Source organism: Diplotaxodon limnothrissa, linkage group LG12 (assembly GCF_057381915.1).
Source record: "Diplotaxodon limnothrissa isolate DT_005_m linkage group LG12, D_limnothrissa_male_GT1.1, whole genome shotgun sequence".
In the NCBI taxonomy this organism is placed as follows: domain Eukaryota; kingdom Metazoa; phylum Chordata; class Actinopteri; order Cichliformes; family Cichlidae; genus Diplotaxodon; species Diplotaxodon limnothrissa.
Genome location: NC_140607.1, coordinates 21,399,845 through 21,419,867, shown reverse-complemented (window position 1 = coordinate 21,419,867; position 20,023 = coordinate 21,399,845). Strand labels below are relative to the sequence as shown.

General features: G+C 38.5%; 2 protein-coding genes and 1 pseudogene across 2 annotated transcripts; all 3 read right to left on the bottom strand.

The window, feature by feature from the left end:
• Positions 1–378: 378 nt before the first annotated feature.
• dguok (deoxyguanosine kinase) lies at positions 379–5,094 on the bottom strand. Its single transcript, XM_085368283.1, has 7 exons — positions 4,845–5,094; positions 4,646–4,755; positions 4,353–4,552; positions 4,106–4,253; positions 2,223–2,338; positions 703–802; positions 379–484 (listed from the first exon to the last, which is right to left on the bottom strand). The coding sequence occupies exons 1-7, from the start codon at positions 5,092–5,094 to the stop codon at positions 458–460; spliced, it is 951 nt and encodes a 316-aa protein (XP_085224409.1). The 3' UTR covers positions 379–457.
• A 1,794-nt stretch (positions 5,095–6,888) lies between these two features.
• Positions 6,889–9,633, bottom strand: LOC146621277 (uncharacterized). Its single transcript, XM_085368282.1, is given in 5 exon segments — positions 6,889–6,984; positions 7,311–7,600; positions 7,850–7,864; positions 9,193–9,280; positions 9,282–9,633. Coding segments are annotated over 5 exon segments (828 nt in total). The 5' UTR covers positions 9,621–9,633.
• A 3,066-nt stretch (positions 9,634–12,699) lies between these two features.
• LOC146621276 (uncharacterized) lies at positions 12,700–19,248 on the bottom strand (annotated as a pseudogene).
• Positions 19,249–20,023: the final 775 nt, after the last annotated feature.

Below are 20,023 nucleotides of genomic sequence, written 5' to 3'. Positions count from 1 at the left end.
AATGACAACTCAATGTTGAAATGTAAAAACATGTTTTATTTATTAACAAGCTGCAAGAAACATTTGTCTTAATTGCTTCCAACGAGTTAGGATTATAAATATGTTTATAAAATAGTACACAGACACACACTGTGTGATTTCAGTTCTAGTACGGATTAGTTTATAATTTATAGAAGCTGTAAAAATGTGCTGACTCAGAGAGACAGCTCCAAAGACATAAACAGTAAACTACAGTTTAAGAGGTAACGTTCATAACTGCAAAGTGTGTTTCAAAAGTAACCAATAGTACAAGGTTTTAAAGTAACACATTCATATCCAAAAAAAATGTCAGGGTTTCACATTATATGGTCCGGAAGCTCATCAAAAAGAGGTCTGTGTATTAATTTATATAAAGACTTTATATGGAGGTCTGACTGGTTTCATCTGTTTCCCACTGTGCTGCTGCTGATGGCTCCTCTCATAAAGCATCAAAGAAGTTCTTCACCTGTGGACAAACAGGCATACTAGGATCACAGCATATCAGAAACACATTAAACATCATCCATACAAAAACATGTCAGCTGACTGGCTCAAACACCCTCACATGCCCCACCCCAGGGTGGAAGATTGTGATTCGCAACATCAGAGCAGTGCCCTCGTGTGGTTAACTCTGGCACAGCACCTTTTAGGAATAAATGCCATTCAGTAGGTATTCAAGCACACCTTTGTGATAAACTGTTCCTGCACCTCTGGGTCACTCTTAAATTCCACGCTGGCATCAAGTTTTAAGACGGGTATCTGCTTCAGCTTCTCAAAATGGATTCTGAAAGGAGAGAACAAAGCTGTATTATTATGACATTAACAGCAGACCACACACTGCTGCACCGTCAGCTGTTCACAGCAAACAGCTGCAAGGAACCTGAACACAAGCACTGTGCCACCACCAGAAAGTTTAGACCAGCTAGATATCACTACTTTGTGTAGCTTCTCTTTTTTACTTGTAAGCATAATGGAGAGGGAGACTAACGGGATAGCGGGCTATCTCCAGCTTAAAGTCAGAGTTCTCAGTATCACAAAGGCGAGTCTCTTTTTACCTGGCTACATCGCCATGCTAACCTACACTGAGCACATACCACATTCAGAGTTTCTCATTAAAATCACCTGGAAGTGCCACAATTTTCACTTATTTGTTTCTTTACAGCTTTGAGTGCAATGCAGAGTGCTGGGGGAACATGTTTTACCTTAGTAACAAGGTGGAGCTAACTGTGCATGACAACTGGTAACTGGATGCAAGTATTCTGTTGGTCATGCAGAAAATGTATAAAGGTCTTTACGCTTGACTCTAATTTACTTTTGCAGCTAATAGAACGCAGGACATGTTTATTTAATAGACCAAATTAACTTCACCTTATGTTCCAGAGCTCTAATGTGTCTTTTGTTCCATTTTTCTCCCCTCACCTCTTGTGGGAGATGACCGTGCTTCCCTGAGCCTGGTTGTGCCAGAGATTTCTTCCTGTTAAAAGGAAGTTTTTTCTTTCCACCATCACCAAGTGCCTGCTCATAGTCTGATTGTTGAAATTTTCTCTCTATTATTGTAGGGTCTTTACCTTACAATACAAAGTGCCTCAAGACGACTGTTGTGATTTGGCATTATATTATAATTATTATTATATTAAAAAAACTGAATGATCACCTTAAAAACAAGAGTGCCCTCAGCATTAAAATATATCTATTAACTCATATTAAAAAATAAAAAATTCTTAACACTGTGTTAATTCACCAGATTAACGATTTTCTGCAGCATTAAAGTCTTGTCTTATTTGTCACATTTTACTGTTATTTTTGTAACACTATTTTATGAATATCATCTGATAACATCCGTGATTGGAGTAAGTGCCACTTATAGGGCTCTTTCTGTGTGGAAGAGGAATCACATGATGCCTGAAACAGCCTGGCTTTGTTGAACTTCTTTCGTAGTACACCCCTCTGGTTAGGCGTGCGCCATAAATTACAATGGCAATAAATCACATAATCCAGAAAATCTGGGGTTAAACCTTAAATTATGTCACCAAGCCCCAGGCCCTTCTTCATTGTACAGTTGACCCCCGGTATTTGCAGGGTTGAGACCCCCTGTAAAAAGGCTTATAAGACCAAATATACCTTAAAGTATCACCCCAAAACAGCCAACAGCACTGGAAAAAGTCAAAAGATAATCAGAGCTGTGTAATCTTATTCTCACTCACTCGGTCGTTTTCTCAACCAGCCACCTCTCATGTTGAGAGTGCAACTTATCCAGATAATCCAGCTTCACGCCCTCCTCTTCTGCTCTTCCCCGACGCTGCAGGCGCTCCATGCATTTCTAAAAGACATGCAAAACTGTTTGTGTGACACTAAATTACAGAGGTGGGACCAAGTCATTGTTTTGCAAGTCTCAAGTAAGTCTCAAGTCTTTATCCTCAAGTCTCAAGTCAAGTCTCAAGTAATGTCAGGCAAGTCAGAGTCGAGTCTCAAGTCACTGGTGTAAAAGTCCGAGTCAAGTCACAAGTCTGAAACTTTGAATTTCAAGTCCTTTCGAGTCTTTAAAAAAAACAAACGAAAAAATAATGTTGCAGTTATGCTAAATGTAAATATTAGACCATGTAATTTTAAAATCTGTGTTTTTCTCAACACATGACAAAATAGTGAACTTGGAAAATATACACAAATTGTGAAATTGCACCTCTTTAAAATGCAGCTCAATTAAACCTAGCTCCAAGAATAATTTTCACCGACAGTTCTGAGATAAGCTGCATGTTATTCTTGGATGTGGTTGTAGGACCAGCTTTAAAATCGCATGACAAAAATATCATACACATTAAAAAAAACTGTATCACCAACGTAGCCTGGACAACATTTGCTAGTTAGATGAAGTCAGCTATCTCATCGTAGCATATTTATATGCATATTTATAATCATACGGTTCTTGGAGTGAGTGCATACACTCATGAAGTTTAGTAACTTCAGGTCACTGCAACAAGCCCAGGTACAGTTTACCGACGGATGGGTGCAGGACCTTGAAATGCACCGTGTAGAACGAAAGACCATCGTACATATCATAAGTTTACCAGTCTCACAAATCGTCTTCATAAATACACATTCCTTAACCGTTTATTAATAGGACCTTTGAGCTCAACGGTAATTAATTAGTAGTGGAAATAATTTCTGGTACCCATCACAGAAATGTAGCAGTGACAATAATATTGGATGCTGTAATCGTACTGGGCAATTAGTGATACAAAAAACCTGTTTTATCCTGTGAATAAAAGTATATATTTTTGTCAATGTACCATAATAACAGAAGCGAAACGCAATATTGTGTCAGGACAATTCACTATTTATGCACAATAAATAAAGGAGCATAGCGCGACAATTTCTGTTCAGCGCCAGACTTGCTTGTAACCTATATCACCAATTATGTTATGAAAATGACGTATTAACTACTAAAAAACACTGACCTTCGTGTAAATGCTTGGAGCAGACTAACCTGTGAGCTGGAGTGTTCTGGGACGTTATATTTGATCTTTGAATGGCTGCAATCCAGGCCATCCGTCGCGTCTTTGTTACTTCGGAAACATGAACAATTTCTCTTCAACGACGTAATCCGATAACAACCGATCTCTTTACCCGTCGGCTTCCCGTGGCTGTCATGCGACCGGCTATTGCAGTTAATAATACAACAGCTTCTTGACATTTTTGTGTTTCTTTTTATCGCTGTATAACTGATTTTAATTGAAAGCCTGCGTGCGCTAGTACCGCTTGCCACGAGTTCCCAGAATCCTTTGCGGTTCTACCCGTGAATGACGTCACATTTTCAATCTCTATATAATATGCATGCTAAATTTTATATTTGGGGTAAAATATCAAGTCTTTTCAAGTCAACCGGTTCAAGTCCAATTCAAGTCCCAAGTCATTGGTGTAAAAGTCCAAGTCAAGTCACAAGTCTTAGAACATTTTTTCAAGTCAAGTCTAAAGTCATAAAATTAATGACTCGAGTCTGACTCGAGTCCAAGTCATGTGACTCGAGTCCACACCTCTGCTAAATTACCTTCCACTCAGAGCACAAAATACTGAATTTCATGTGCCATACCTCTGGTGGGGCGCTGAGGTAAATTATGCCCTCTAGCTCCACCTGGTGTCCAAACTGCTCCACCAGGAGGGAATGCCAGTCCTGGTAGACAGCCCATTCTGTAGTGTTGATACATCCCAGCTCAAACATGTTCAGAGCAAAGATATATCTGAGAAAACATAATACAGGAGAATTAATTTTCATTATATCCTTGTCAAAATTTTGCTTATTTTGTTGAAAATACTTCTGGTAAATGTGACTCACTCACCTATCGCTGTAGACTGAACGCTCATACACCTGGACAGGTGTTCCCTTTGACTGGAGGAGGCGTGCAGGTGGAGGCTGCAGCTGTGTTCTGAGCCGGCTCATGCAGGAATACGTCTGGAACGTGTATGACCAGCGCTGAGGGTCCTGGTACATCATCTGCAGCAGGTTGCTGACTGTGGTCTGTGGGGGCACACCTTGGCCCTGTCAAAGACACGAGCAGACAAATGTAAGCTGCATTATCCTGCCTTCCTTTAATTTGTGTAACAAAAAAGATGAAGATGTGAATATACCCACCTTTGAGGTCTCACTTTCAATGTTCTGCCACTTGCTGACAGGTTCTGCCACCACCTCCCAGTCTGCACAAGCTGACTGCAGGAGTTTCGCAAAGGTCGATTTTCCAACAGCTGTTATTAAAAAGCAGGTAATGCAGGAGATCAGCACAGAGACATACAACAGGAGATTCGTCTAACTGGGACAATCTGTAAACTCTTACCGATGTTGCCCTCGATAGAAACTCTCCTCACCCGAGCTTTTGCATCCGCAGCTGAACCTGACAGACACCTCGAAGAAAATAAAGTGAGGCTTCCTCTCTTATTTGCCATAGCTCTCAGTACGGCTGTGTATCCACCTCTCATCAGGGAGTCAGAGCTCTTCCACTGGATGCATGTCAATCTTCTGACCTGTGTGAAACCTGCTCGCTGATTATATATGCTGAACAGAGCGTACCGACAAGGCGCAGACATCCCGACAGGTAGTACAACTATACCGGAAAATCACATTAACCCGCAGGTCATTCGGTGGGTAAATGAGTTACAGAACCTGTTATGAAAGTTTGCATCAAGTTAAGACAGACGTTAGCTGGAAGCCCCACGTGAGGTAAGCTCGAGGAGCGTTCATCAGTAACCACAGGAGAGCTAATGTTATAGCGGTGTGGATGCTAACACCGCTATAATGTTGAATTAATGGTCAACGTCCGTTTAATTCGGGTCAGGGAAAAAACCAAAAACGACTATTACCGGCTCAAAACACATGTACCTATTTTACACATGCTACAAACAGTAGCGTTAGCAACGAAAACCACTTCCGGCTCACGTTGTGTACTTTCGCAATAAAAGCATTTCAATATTTTGCTTAGCATAAACAACGAGGTTTGTGTAAACTGACAGCACAGTTTGAGGTGGTGACTACTTATAAATGCATATGTGTGATATATATATATATATATATATATATATATATATATATATATATATATAGTAATACAGTTATATTTAGTTATTACAAATATTTTTTAAAAATATTAAATGAGTATATAAATGTACATTCTCATGTGACAACGCGAGTGTTTGTTTATTTATTTATTTATTCTTTATTTATTTTTCACACAGTGAAATTTTCATACGCATTTCAACCTCGGTGCTTAGCGTTTTTTGGGGGATTTGGGGTTTTTTTGGGCGGTGGGGGTACTTACATTCGTCATGTTCGTGAGGTTTGTTTTTATTTTAAATATGTATATTGTAGGTTTTCTTAGTTTTCTGTTTACATGTACTGAGAGATTTGCACTGGTGTAATCTCGCTAAATGGCCAAGAAATTCCCAGTTTACGAGATTTAAGTTTAAGTTTCCTGTCCAGTTAGCGTAATCCGGTAGTTTGTATTCAGTGTGTCTACAATAAAGTAAAACAAACAAACAATCAAAAAAAAAAAAATCAAAATTAAAGATAATTATAAAATAAATAAACTATCCTGTGTTCGTGTGCCTTTGTAGAAAAACTTGTTTGATTTCATCAGCACAGGGTATGAGGGCGCCAGCATTAAACTCAAACTAAACAAAGATGGTTACATAGGTCTCGATGCATGTATAGGCTATTAAAAGGCAGTGTTTCACTAAACCTGATAATGCATTTTTAAATGGACTCCATCAAAACACATCACTTGCTGACAAACAGCATGCTGATTGCTGCGGAAATCAAAGATAACCTGAAACACTAACAAAAGTCACTTCTTTAATTTTCTTGAACGCCTGTCAGAAATTCTTACCGTCCCATAGTGTTGCAAAGCACCATTTCTTTACGCAAAAACGCCTTAAACATATTAAACACTCAACGTAATGGCATTGATTTTTCACGTTGTTGTCACGTTTCAGGACCACGGACAGCACGTGCTTCTGCGTTCGAAAATTAGCTCGTTGCCTCTAATCAGCAGATATTAGTGAGCGTCACACCTTCCCATCACACGCAGACGACTCCACTAGCTTTCTTAGTAAATTTGGCCCATACCCTACAATATATGATGCAGTGGCGTGCACAGACATTTTGGGGGGCAAGTGCTCCAGGGGGAAAAAAGGGCACTTTTTGCATATGTGGAAAACCTTTTCTTTTTATAATAAAAAAATCGCACAGGTTAAATGCAATTTGACTTTTATTTCAAAACATTCTCTAAAAATCAAAAATCACACCACAAAAAGATAAAATCTGTATCCAACTCTAAACTATATACATACATATTCTCAAGTGTCCATTAAATGGAGTGTACTGCTCTAAAGAAGCATCCTTCTTGGTGCCATGTCTTTGTAGATGTTGATGACCTCGTTGTAATTGATCTCCACATCTTTCTCAATGGCCAATAATAATAATAATAATGGATTGGATTTATATAGCGCTTTTCAAGGCACCCAAAGCGCTTTACAATACCACTATTCATTCACTCTCACATTCACACACTGGTGGAGAAAAGCTACGGTTGTAGCCACAGCTGCCCTGGGGCAGACTGACAGAAGCGAGGCTGCCACATCGGCCCCTCTGGCCAACACCAGTAGGCAAGTAGGGTAAAGTGTCTTGCCCAAGGACACAATGACCAGGACAGAGAGCCCAGGGATCGAACCGGCGACCTTCCGGTTACAGATGCGATTCCCAACCCCCTGAGCCACGGTCGCCCTGTCTGATCTCCTAACAAGAGGAGATCAGACAACCTTTCTTCTCCACACAAACTTCTTAGTTTATTTTTGATTATTTTTAGCTTTGAAAAGGATCTTTCAACTGTCGCAGTTGTCACTGGTAGTGTTGCGTAGATCTGAATCATTTTGACAAAGGCAGGAAAGATCAGCTGGCCATTGTTTTCCCTCAGTATCAGAAATATTTCTCTGAGGTCTTTTGAACTAAAGCTGGAGTGGAAGACCTTTAATTCTGTTTTGAGCTGGTCCTCATCTTCTCCATAGAATTCACAGAGGATGTGGACAGCTTCAATGGCTTCTGGGTTTGGTGGGCCTACCCAGTTAGCATGCACAGTTAAGGGCTGGAAGGACTGAATGATTCTGGCCGTTGGGCTTCCAGTATTGTCCCCTTTGAACTTCCTGTTCAGTTCCCCAGTCATGATGTCCAGAAAGGTGAAATATACACCACTCCTGAAATATGCCTCCACTGACTCAAACTGAGCACCTACTTGAGACACTGTGGTGCTGTGTTGGAAACGCACTGGAACTTTCCGCTTTCTCTCCTGACCAGGCACCACGGTAGGTACTGGAATGTTGAAACTCTCTGCCTTCTCTGATGCACATCTAAATATCTCTCCAAATTTCTCCTCAGACCTCATGGTTTGCAATGTGTGAAGCACACCATCAATTACCTTGTAGGCAGTGGAATGGTCCAACCCTTCTTCCTGCAGAGAATCTGATGCCAAAGCAGTGACTTCGAATACTGGTGTGGTGATTTCCATGCAGAGAATGAACATAAAATTAATGGCATTTCTGTACATCTGAGCATCACCTTGGGCCAGGTTAGGTGGGTCACTGTCACTGATGTCATCAAGGAGCATCAAAATGGCTTTCAAATTTCTCTGAAGTGCCTTCAGTGCTTTTTCCCTGCAAGCCCATCGAGTATCTGACAGCTGCTGGAGCTCCAGGAAAGTTGTCCAGGAAAGAGAGACTCCTGAAATTTGACCAAGGCAGCATGACGCTTTGGGGAGCCTGAGCAAAAGGCATACAATTTCTCCACCAAGTTGAAAAATGTCACAAAATGCTTGCTGGACTTTGATGCCTCCACTAGTACCAAATTGAGGCAATGGGCTTTGCAGTGCACATAGAGGGCCTTCTCATTGTGTGCACGGATTCTAGCTTGGAGACCTTTATACGTGCCACTCATGTTGGCTGCTCCATCATAGCCTTGACCATACATGTTCTTCATCTCTAGGCCATTCTTTTGCAGAAGCAAGAACACTGTATTCTCCAGCTCCTGGCCTGTAGTTGTATCAACATTGCACACTTCGATGAATCTCTCCTTTATTTGCATATGATGAAAATATCGCACAACAAATGACACTTGCTCTTTGTGTGAAACGTCAGAGGTTTCATCAAGTAGAATGGAATACATTTCAGCCTCTTTTATTTCACGTTGTATCTCCTTCCTGATGTAAGTTCCTAGTGCTGCAATGATGTCATTTTGACTTCTGTTGGAAAGCAGTGACACCTGGGGCCTTATCTTGGTGGCTTTAACTGTGGCAATTTTTTCCAAATGCATTTTCAGCACACTATCGTAGCGGGAAAATACATTGACTAATTCACGAAAATTGCCACGGTTATCACTGGACTCACTCTCATCATGACCTCGGAATGCTTGTCCCTGACGTGCAAGATACACTGTTAGGTCAATTAATCTTGTCAGGATTTCTTTGTTTGTCTGCCTCTCTCGCTCTCTAACTTCCACCCCTTTTACGTCTGAAACATCAAATGCAGACTGAAGGGCCTTTTTCTGGAAATTGATCCATCTAACCATGCTTGTCATGTGCATCTCTGCGCTGGAGTGTTGTTTGATTTTTTCAAGAGCAGTACTCCACTTTCTGATGCCATCAGTTGTCCAGGCTGTTCTGCTTTTATATTTTTCATCCGAGAGGAAAAGCCGACAACTAAAACAATGCATTGAATTAGCATTGTTTTAGTGTGTATTCCAGCCACACATTAGCAGAAAACCACTGTTTCTGGAATGATCTCCCCTCAGTTTTTGAGTAAGGTATATCAGGCTGACATGGGCCCACATTGCAGCACATTGAAACGTATCTGTCATTGCGCTTTATTTTAAATGTATGGATGTGTGTTGGATCTGTTGGGTATTGTAAAGCTGCTAACTTTGACATTATGTGATCGATCTGTTCTTCCTCATTGTGGTCTTCAGAGAGCACTACATCAGTGTCTGTAGGCCTAACTGAACCTGTTGCTGCATTGGTCGCGGCTTCATCTGTTTCTATATCTCCCTCTTCTGCTATGCTGGTAGATGGCATAGAGCTGCTTCCCTGCTGTGACTGACTACAATGGAACAATAATAATAATAATAGTATTATTATTTATCATAATAATAAGCTTAAACAGATAGTTTTAATAATAACCCATACTGCAAGTCTTGTAACATAGAAATAACTTTCGTAGGTACAAAATAATAGTTAGCTCAATGCCTGCTGATTAAGTTCATTAAAAACTAAGTGTGAACAGCTTTTAAGATTTTTCAATAGAATTAACTGCAAGGAGCAGGTTACATTAAAACATTAAAATAGAACCTGACTCTGCCCTTGACTCTGACCTTTCATCTTCATTTTCCTTTGCTTTCATCCAGGAGAGCAGAGAACTGCTTCCCTGGGCTGCCTGTTGTAGATCCCTTTCTTTCTCCTTTCTCAGCTTCTCTTTCCTAGGCATTATGCTTGCTGAAATTAGTAAATAAATAGACCAAAATGTATGAGAACGAATAAGACTGACTGTGGTCATTACAAGAACAGGGCAGAATGGTCGTTTTCACAGGCAATTGGGAACTGCCTATTTTTCCTTTAGCAAATTAATGTGTTAATGTTGCCAATATGTTACACCAAAAAAAATTAACATGTCTAACCAGTGCTTCTCAAAACTTTTAACATGCACCACCCCCAACACCGTACCCTTCAAACTACCAATAACAACGTCACTGTTCTGTCACAATCAGGTCACAACACAGTGCGTAAATGTCTGCAAGCATCGCTGAGTCAGTAACAACCAGTTAGGCTAAAGACTGCATCTTTAGACAGTTGGACGATGTTCTAACTTTCTCACAGGAGACACCTACTAAAGACAGTCAAAGACATTAATTTCAATCTTACCAAAGTAGGACAGTAGTTGACGTTAGTTATGGAAAGGCTAATCCACAAAAACGGAGAAACGTCCATAATTCTATTATTCATAATCATGGCAAGGTTTTAGGTTTTTCTGCAGTTCCATCTCTAAAAAGTGTGATGTCTTCCCGTCACTGACTTCAGTTTGAAAACTTTGTATTTATTCACAGATTTCCGTGAGATCATCCTAAAATTTGTAACGAAAAATGGGCTCAAAAGAGCCCTCTGCCTAACGGCATGTAGCCTATAGCATAACGTGATATTTTCAATAGTGTATGCAAAAAGGTCGGAATTGATGGAGAGTGGGGTTGCCTAAATGGTTTAGGTTACATTTTAAATGTGTCGTTTTTTTGTTTATCCATATGGATGGATGGAGGGGGCAAGCTGGCAAAGTTTGTCATGTGCAGTTTCTGACAGGCTACTTCACAACAAAACAATTGCAGGTTGGTCTTAGAGGGCAAACAGAATAATTTCACTCGATTCATGGGTTACCTGACGTGTTGGACTGCGGTCAAGTGAGCCCTCACTTACGAAGTCACAGTCAAGCTAGCCGCACCGCCAGCCGCACCTAAAATGTTGTTGCACTACTCTTACGCATATTACGGTATCGGTGCCGACTGGCTTAGAAACGCAGTGTTTTCTGTCCTGACACTACATTACTTCACAATCCACTCCCAGTTTTGGTTTATCTCCACTTTTCCCCCTGTGATCCACAGCCAAAATTACTGTACGGTTTTTGAGAAAATTGATAGTAAACTTTGCACAATTTACTCTACTGTACTCTATATATTCTCATCTTTGAGCTCAGATTACAGAAAAACTATAAGAGGTGACGCAGATATTTCACTGGATTCTGAATCTAGGCCATCTCGACTCTGTACCCTGTCATCCACAGCCAATATTACTGTACGGTTTTTGAGAAAATTGATAGTAAAATCTTCCCATTTTGCTTTACTGTACTCTACATATTCTCATCTTTGAGCTCAGATTACAGGAAAACTGTAAGAGGTGACGCAGATATTTCACTGGATTCTGAATCTAGGCCATCTCCACTCTTCACCCTGTGATCCACAGCCAAAATTACTGTACGGTTTTTGAGAAAATTCATAGTAAACTTTGCACAATTTACTCTACTGTACTTTTAATATTCTCATCTTTGAGCTCAGATTACAGGAAAACTGTAAGAGGTGACACAGATATTTCACTGGATTATGACTCTAGGCTGTTGCCACTCTTCACCCTGTGATCCACAGCCAAAATTACTGTATGGATTTTGAGAAAATTGATATTAAACTTTGCACAATTTACTGTACTATACTCAATATATTCTCATCTTTGAGCTCAGATTACAGGAAAACTGTAAGAGGTGACGCAGATATTTCACTGGATTATGACTCTGGGTGACCCCCACTCTTCACCTTGTGATCCACAGCAAAAATTACTGTACGGTTTTTGAGAAAATTGATAGTAAAATCTTCCCATCTTGCTTTACTGTACTCTATATATTCTCATCTTTGAGCTCAGATTACAGGAAAACTATAAGAGGTGACACAGATATTTCACTGGATTCTGAATCTAGGCCATCTCCACTCTTCACCCTGTGATCCACAGCCAAAATTACTGTATGGATTTCTGATCAAATTAAATCCTAATCCATTACCGAACAAAATGAGTTCATTGAATTATTTGCTACAAGAAATTTCTTTCCACACACAATTTAAATTTTTCAAAATGTCATTCACACACCACCTCAAGTAGCAACTTTAGTTTTAGACATTATTTATTCAGTGCTTAATCACAACAATAGTCACCTTAAGGCACTTACATAATAAGTTAAACCTTACAATAATACATACAGAGAAAAACCCAACAATCATATGACCCCCTATGAGCAACAGTGGGAAGGAAAAACTCCCTTTTAACAGGAAGAAACCTCCGGCAGAACCAGGCTCAGGGAGGGGCTGCCATCTGCCTCAACCGGTCAGGGTGAGAAATTACATTTCTCAGATTACTGATTTCTCATATTACTACTACACAGTTTAGATATATTGTTATTCATTATCTGTCATCACACAAATCAACCCAAAAAATCAAAAAGGAAATACTTTTAAAGTATGTGCACAAAGCAAGAATGTTATACACATTGTGTTTTACACATGTGTTCCTCAAAACAACAATAACAACTATAAGCAGATTATTCAAGTAGCTTTCACTGCATGTGGAATTAGGTTACACAAAGCACACACTTCCACTCTGTCTTCTGAGCACTGCTGAGCTGTTCATTTGTCATGTCCAGGCATTCAGAATGGAACCAGCGGTTGCAGTTATCACACTGGATCTGTAAACAAAAACATATGAACTTTCATAAACACATTACGTAAATAATTCTATGTTTTAATCAATTACAATCTTTAAGACACAGAGTCAAATACTTTGTTGTAGATAACATAAAACTATTTTTAAAAATACTATACCCAGTCAGTGATGGAGGGTCCTGGATTAGGTGGTTTCGCTGTTGCACACATGGCACAGTTGTTGTCACTGTCAAATACTAAGACATAACATATATATATATGTTAGTGTTCATCAGTTTGACACAAATAAATATGTCCATTTGAAGAAGATATTACACACCGGAGGCCTCAAGTATTGTCTGTGCAAATGTCCTTCGTGCCTGGGCCATCTCTTTTTTTGTCGTCAAAAATGTCATTTCTGGTTTATTTGGGAATGCTTCCATTACTTCTTTGGCCATCTGAAATAAAAAATAAAAAAAAATTAATTGAAAACATCTGCAAATGTTACACTTCCTGTTTACACAATTTAACCTTTTAAGATTATTTTAACTTCCCCCACCCCATCTTCTTATCTAATTTTACAGAAAAATATGATTGAGTTAATATGGTACCATACCATGATGACCATTACTCCACAGCTAGAACCATCCCGTTGAAATGGATGTGTCAGTACTCCTCCTCGAAGTCTCACATTCACCCAGTCTGTTTTGTTGTAGCATGTCCTCCTCATTTTGAAGTATTCACTTTGTGAACATAACATACATCACATTTATATAATAATGAAAGATAAAAGTCACACAGAAAAAGACACATATAGTACATATCACTGTTTTTAATGGTCTGTCAGAAAGCCCTGTGCTCTAGATTATGTTAGATGAAGTATCAAAATTATTAACATGTTCTTTTAAATCTACAAATGTTAACTGTCTCAAATGTATCACTGCTTAGACACTGTCAGTGTTTTTTTTTTTTATTTAAAATTACATACGTGAGTAATTTTGAATTATTTTTTAAAATTCTTTAAGGAACTGATAACCACAGATTTTATAAAACTTTAATCTACAACCATACGTTCACCTTTAGAAAAAGACCTCCTAAGTCCTCCTGTCACTTTTCTAATATTTCATGTTATTATATAAATGTAATAACGCATATTTACCGGAATCTTTTGGCTGCACGGTCAGACTCTTCCTGCTCCAAAGAGTTTCTTGAAGGATCGACCAAATACAGACAGCTGTCATCTGCATTTATGTACTGCGATAGATATATAAATATAAAAAGTACATAAATTATCAATAATGTGTTATTGAAACAAACTGTTTTCACAGAAATGCTGCTCGTACTAACCAGAAACTTCCAATGTATATTTCCAATGTTCACAAAGGATAAAATGGCTCTGTAGTTGTCAAAGTTCACCTGTGACATATTAGAAATTAATTACAAATTTGCAACAATACTTTTTCCATTTCGAGACATTAATTAACTTTAAAAAAATGTATTCTAGAATATATAAAAAATTTTTTTACCTTGGACAAGCTTTGTCTCCTGATTAGTTCTCTCTCCATAGAGGATCACACCGCTCGTGTAGTGGTTCATAATGTAGATATTATTCCCCTGATTTAGCCGAATGGCCCAGTGGTGCAGGAGACTTTCAATGACCTGAGGAGTATAATAAATAACCTTTTATTACTTTGTAAACATGATAATTTTTTGGAATACAATCTTTAATAAAGATTTTTTTTACTTACGTATACTCAGTATTCAGTCATGAGGATATGCCTGGAATGTCGATCTAAAGCAGTACTTACTGAATGTGTAGGGAACAACTAATGTTCTGCCCCAGCTTTAACGTTAACCTTATGCAGTACTTTTCTTTTTTTTTTAAATAACTGGATTACATACCTCTCCAACAAGCCAGCTGTGTGGTCTAAGGGTCAGGCACTCACTGTGACGTATGACAAAGTTGTTACCTCTAATCTGAGATGGGACCACAGAAACAACAACTTCCGTTTCCTGTTGTTTCCACAAATATGCGACCTGTGTTTCAACAAGACAACAGTAACTAAATTCAAATAATTCTTCTTATGAGAACATTCATTTTAATCAATTACAACAGTTTTAAATCTAATTTTTAAAATTATTTTATGTACCTAATGCAACAACATGAAAACATCTCCAAATTTGACATAGATTTTAATGTAATTTATTTGAGATGTTAAACTACATTAAGAAATTAAAAATTGAGTCAGTTACTGTTGTTTTTATAATATTAAGGCCAGTAACATGTAAAAGTTACATTTATTATTGTACTGACATTTGTAATTTTTCTGTGGTCTGTTATTTTTCATTCATCTACACATACATATAATAAAATCTAATACATAATTACAAAAATATGTACAAACAAACTTGGTTTTTCAAACAGATGACATAGTTAATGAATTAGAGTTTGTTTGTGAAACATCACCTGTGATGCTGTGTCCTTTGTCGGACCGGTTGTGTTTCTCTCAAGGTGCTCTGTCCTTTCCAGTGTAGCTGGAGAATCCTCTGGCCCCTTGATTTGTGGGTTGAATTTAAAAGAAAATATTTGTTACTGCTGTGATCATTTTAAGTAATTTTTTTATTAAGGAAAAATTGGGTGTACTCACTGTCCTCCTGACATCAGAGAGTGGCTCCAAAAGGATCTCTTTGAAGGCCCTTTCCATTTCCTTCACGGTTGGATCATCGTTGTTTACCAGGTGTATTTCAAATGGAGGACTTGTGGGGTTCTTATGTTCAATGTACTTTTTGATTGTGGTGACTACAACATCAGCACAAATTGAGACTGGAAAGTTGAATATTCCAGAGCTCACTGCTGGAATGGCAACAGAGGAAAATTTGTGCTCTTCTGCACATGTCATGACGTTCAAAATACATTTTTTTAAAAGGTTCTTTGCATGGGTTATCATGTGCACTGTGGGGTCATTCTGCAGACACGGGCCTACCAAATGAATCAGCTTCATGCAAGGTAGTTTGCCTGCTGTGGTAACTGCAACTTGTCCAGCCTGTAATTTGCCATTTTTGGCAATGAAGAGATCACTCTCTGCTTGGATAGTGCGTCCTCCAGTAGCAGACAGTGCCTTTGCAAGTCCACCCATGTGAGAGAGACTTTCATTAGCTGCATTAACAATTGCATCCACTTTGAAGGCACATAAATCTCCTTTCCATACTGTGACCGATGCTTTATTAGCCATGTATGTTGCTATTTTTTGGCAAACGGCTATTTGTTCCTGGCGCTCATCCTACAAAGATAGACACATGTCAATTTTCAGAGTCATTTATGACAATAACACACAAAAGATAAATGTAGACATTAAAAATATCTCTAACAATACCTGGTTTTGATGAGCATCATATTGTTGGTGCTGTTCCCGTTTAAAGGTTTGAACAGTCTTCTTCCCTTTTACCTGTTAACAGATAACATTTTTGAATGACTTTATATAATAGAATATAATATACAAAAGAATATGGTCATGAATGAGACAAACTTGTTCTGATGTGAGACGTATGTAACGAGTGAGCATCTGTCCTGCTGTTGGTGTACCACACAGGAACTGATATGACTGTGTATGAGTGCCTAGTCCCCTTAAAGGACTCTGTTTACTTGGGATGTAATGTTGGACAGAGGAACTATGAGATAAAAACACGGGCAGTATGTGATGCCCGGTCCAGCTGTACAGAGAACATGCTAATGTATGATTGCAAACTTGCTTGCCTGCAGTCAGGGCACGCGAGCTGTGCTTAATACAGTAGGTCTCCAAAAGACAATAATCAGCCTTGAAAGCTTGTTTAATTCAAATGCCCTTGGCCTACAACTGCTGAAAACGAAGCTGTACATGGTGTGACCAGCAAAAAGCAAAAAACCTGAGCTTCCTCCTGCACTTATGTCACCTATGGACATGCATTTTTTGGCATTAAAGTGGGGGTTCACTAAGGCCCATGCCTAGGTGTAATACAATGTCAAAGCACATAAAGATTTCAGGTAATCAGTTGTAATACAGTTTGATTAAACATTGAAACATGGAGACGGATGATAATTTATAATTCATGCTTTATAAATAGTCAAAGCAGACGCTTTACCCCAGAGGACAAAAGGAGTATGGCAATCGGGAGGACATCACAAGGTTTAATTATTGAAAATAATGGGAACATGATGACTTACCTCAGTTTTCTTTTTCTTCACTGGCAGTTCTGTCACTAACGGTGACACGCACACACCTTTTCGTTTAATGCGTTTGTCTTTCCATTTCTCCATTTCCACGCGAAAAGACTGTTGATTACACATACATACTTTTAGTGCTTACTTATTTTATCATCTCTTAATTCTATAGTCATAGGCAAATGTTTTCACTTTTTCTTAGTTTCTTGTTCTAGTTGTATGAAACACATTTTTCATTATTAGGAAGTTATTCATACCTTTTGTCTTGATTTTTTCATGTCTGCATATTCAAGCAGGAGGGCATCGTGCATTTTTTGATAAATTTCCACAAAGTCATCAAGCCTTGTCAGTCTCCTTCTCTGGATACGGATTTTTTTCAAATCCCACTGGCTTTTCTCCATGATTCCTTGGGTCCTATTGTCTTGTGTAAAATTCTTAAATGCAATAGTACATTGTTTAAGTCAGTATCTATGGATTGTAAATTTATGTACAATTTATGTTTCTTTTTCACTTATTCTTCTCGCTATGATACCTGGTTCTTGGATTGCTGAATGTCATCATAGAGTTTACTGAGCCGCTGGTAAGCAGGACCAGTACCATGACGTCCAAGATCCCCTAAGGAGAATACAAGTAATTCAAAAACATAATCAAAATAGATAATTCAACATTTAGCACATTTACATTTATGAATAACTGACAATTTAAGAAAGTAATACAACAAATAAAAAAACGTACCGAGCATCATTGATGACCACAAAGTTGCATGTGGTAGAAGGTGATTTACCAGACCGGCAATAAATTTGGGTGCATGAAAGATGTTTCTTTCGCCCTCACAGTCCAGTGTTGCATTGTCAACAATTGCCTGGAAATGGGTCTTCAAGGGGGCATTCTGAACGTCAGTCTGTAAAACAGATATATATCTGTATTCAGCAAGTTATCAAACCAAAGAAAAATTAATTATATAAAATGTTATTTTGGTTTAAAATATATATTTTTAAAATAATGTGAATTCATTAATTCATTTGGGACAGACACAAGTAAAAAAGTTATTAATATGGTTACTTAAAAAATAAATCTTAGCTAACCTTGTAATCTTCAGCAATCACAGTCTTTTCATCCAAATCCAGGGTTCCCCGTTTTTGCATAAGGATTTTCAAGTTGTTGTAGTGTTTTGTTACGTTCCTTCCACTACAAGGACTGCAAAACACTATTGCTGCACTATGGACAACATCATCCATGTCTTTTAAGTTATCACAGCATGCAAGGAGCCCAAACACATGCATTCCAAGCCTGTAGTTCTCTGGAATGCTGGGAAAATGAACAAATGAAATCACTGTTAATAGGACCTTTACATTACAAATCTTGTATTCTTTTTTTTAATTATTCATATAAATGTACTCACTGTTTTTTACAAAGGTCCTTGGCATTTTTCATGACATGGCTCAGACATCGATGAAGAATGGGAATGTTGAATTGCTGTGCTGAATGCTGGCCAGTGAGTAAGACATAGTACTTCTGCAGCAGATCCTCTAGACTTGTTCTGCAGAATGTCATGGAAATGGATCGGAGGAGTACCAGGGATCCATCACACATGAACATGACAGGCCTGTTGTAGGCCCGATTACCAAATGCTCTTACCAGATCAGTCTGAAAGGCTTGCAAGAAGTATGTCACAGAGGCTGTAGTGTGGTCACATGTGACATATGTAGCAACTGGAAGAGGAGAAGCACCTTTGGATGGGTTTCTGACAACCAACTCATACACATAGTAAGGTGGCGTTCCAGCACTTTCTTTTCTTATTATACTTCCAGTGGCATCAAAGTACACAATGTCTTCTTTGCATCTTTGATGAAAAACTGACAAGGTTTTCTTAGACCACAGCATTATGCCCTTTGGATGCATCAGAATCTTCTGCAGTACGTCCTTTTCAGTGTCCTGATACTGTTGAATTATCTTTTGTAAGCTAATCAACTCGTTGGGATCTGCTCTACTGGCTTTTCTTTCAGACCATGCAATGTTTTTCAACACTTCTTTTGTTGGAGCATCATCTCTGTTTCCAGATTGGATCACCTTTTGTGGCACTTTCTGTAAAGACTCCAAGTACAAGCTCCTTGGTAATTTGTTTTTGAGGAGCCTGTGCACGCACAGGCCGCCTTTTCAGCTCTTTGTTATTATGGCAGACCTCACCTCCTTTGAAAACGACTTCTGCTTTCAGTGTCTCTTCGTCATAAACCACCACAGCCACAGTGACAGGGCAGTCCTGAAATCTGCAGTACCCCATACACCTGAAAACTGGTGCCTTTGATCTTGAAGAGAGTTTTTTCACACTGTGTCTCCGAAATCCAAAACTGCAGTACGGGTTAAGTGTTCTGATTCCACTGGCAATTATATTTGTCCACTGCAGTCCTTTAAAATGTCTTCCTGACTGATGTTGCCGTAACTCCTTCCATTCATTCTCATTTATGAAAAAGAAAGTTTTCTGCTGTGGCAAACCAGATGTGAAAAATTTGTCTTCAGAACTGCTACTGTCTGTGTTGACTTTAGCTGATTCATCTGATTCATTCCTCTGCAACAATCAGATATACATTTTTAAAAAATATATAAAAACTTTCAATGTTTGTCACTACAGTGTCTCTATGAAAATCCAACAGCATCATTATGTTACAATTTCGCTAACGAACCCATAGGACAAGTTTCACAATCTCTTAGTAAATTTGTCTTAGTAAGTGAATATGACTAAGAAATATTTATTTTACCTCAAAAGATCATCACAAAAAGATTTTAACTTTAAATTTAAACTTTGGATTACTGTTCAAAACACTTGAAATTTTAAATATAATAATTACATGATAGTGTTTAACAAACATATAAACTCTGTGTTTTCTTTCTCTGTTTTGTATTAAAAACAGTGTAAGTTATGAAATTACCTTAGCATTTGCATTTGAAGACGAAGATTTAGAGTCACTCTCGAGGGATTGTGTGTCTGGGGTATGGATGCCGCTCTCTGCAGTTTTTTGAAGTGCATCCTGTGAAGAGAAAGCGATTTCGTTTCTTTA

Coding starts and splice junctions, on each gene's coding strand:
- dguok (XM_085368283.1), bottom strand. CDS start 5,094: ATGTCTGCGCCTTGTCGGTACGCTCTGTTCAGCATATATAATCAGCGA. Junction 4,254..4,352: donor CGTTCAGTCTACAGCGATAG/GTGAGTGAGTCA, acceptor ATGTTTTCTCAG/ATATATCTTTGCTCTGAACA. Junction 2,339..4,105: donor ACCTCAGCGCCCCACCAGAG/GTATGGCACATG, acceptor CATGTCTTTTAG/AAATGCATGGAGCGCCTGCA.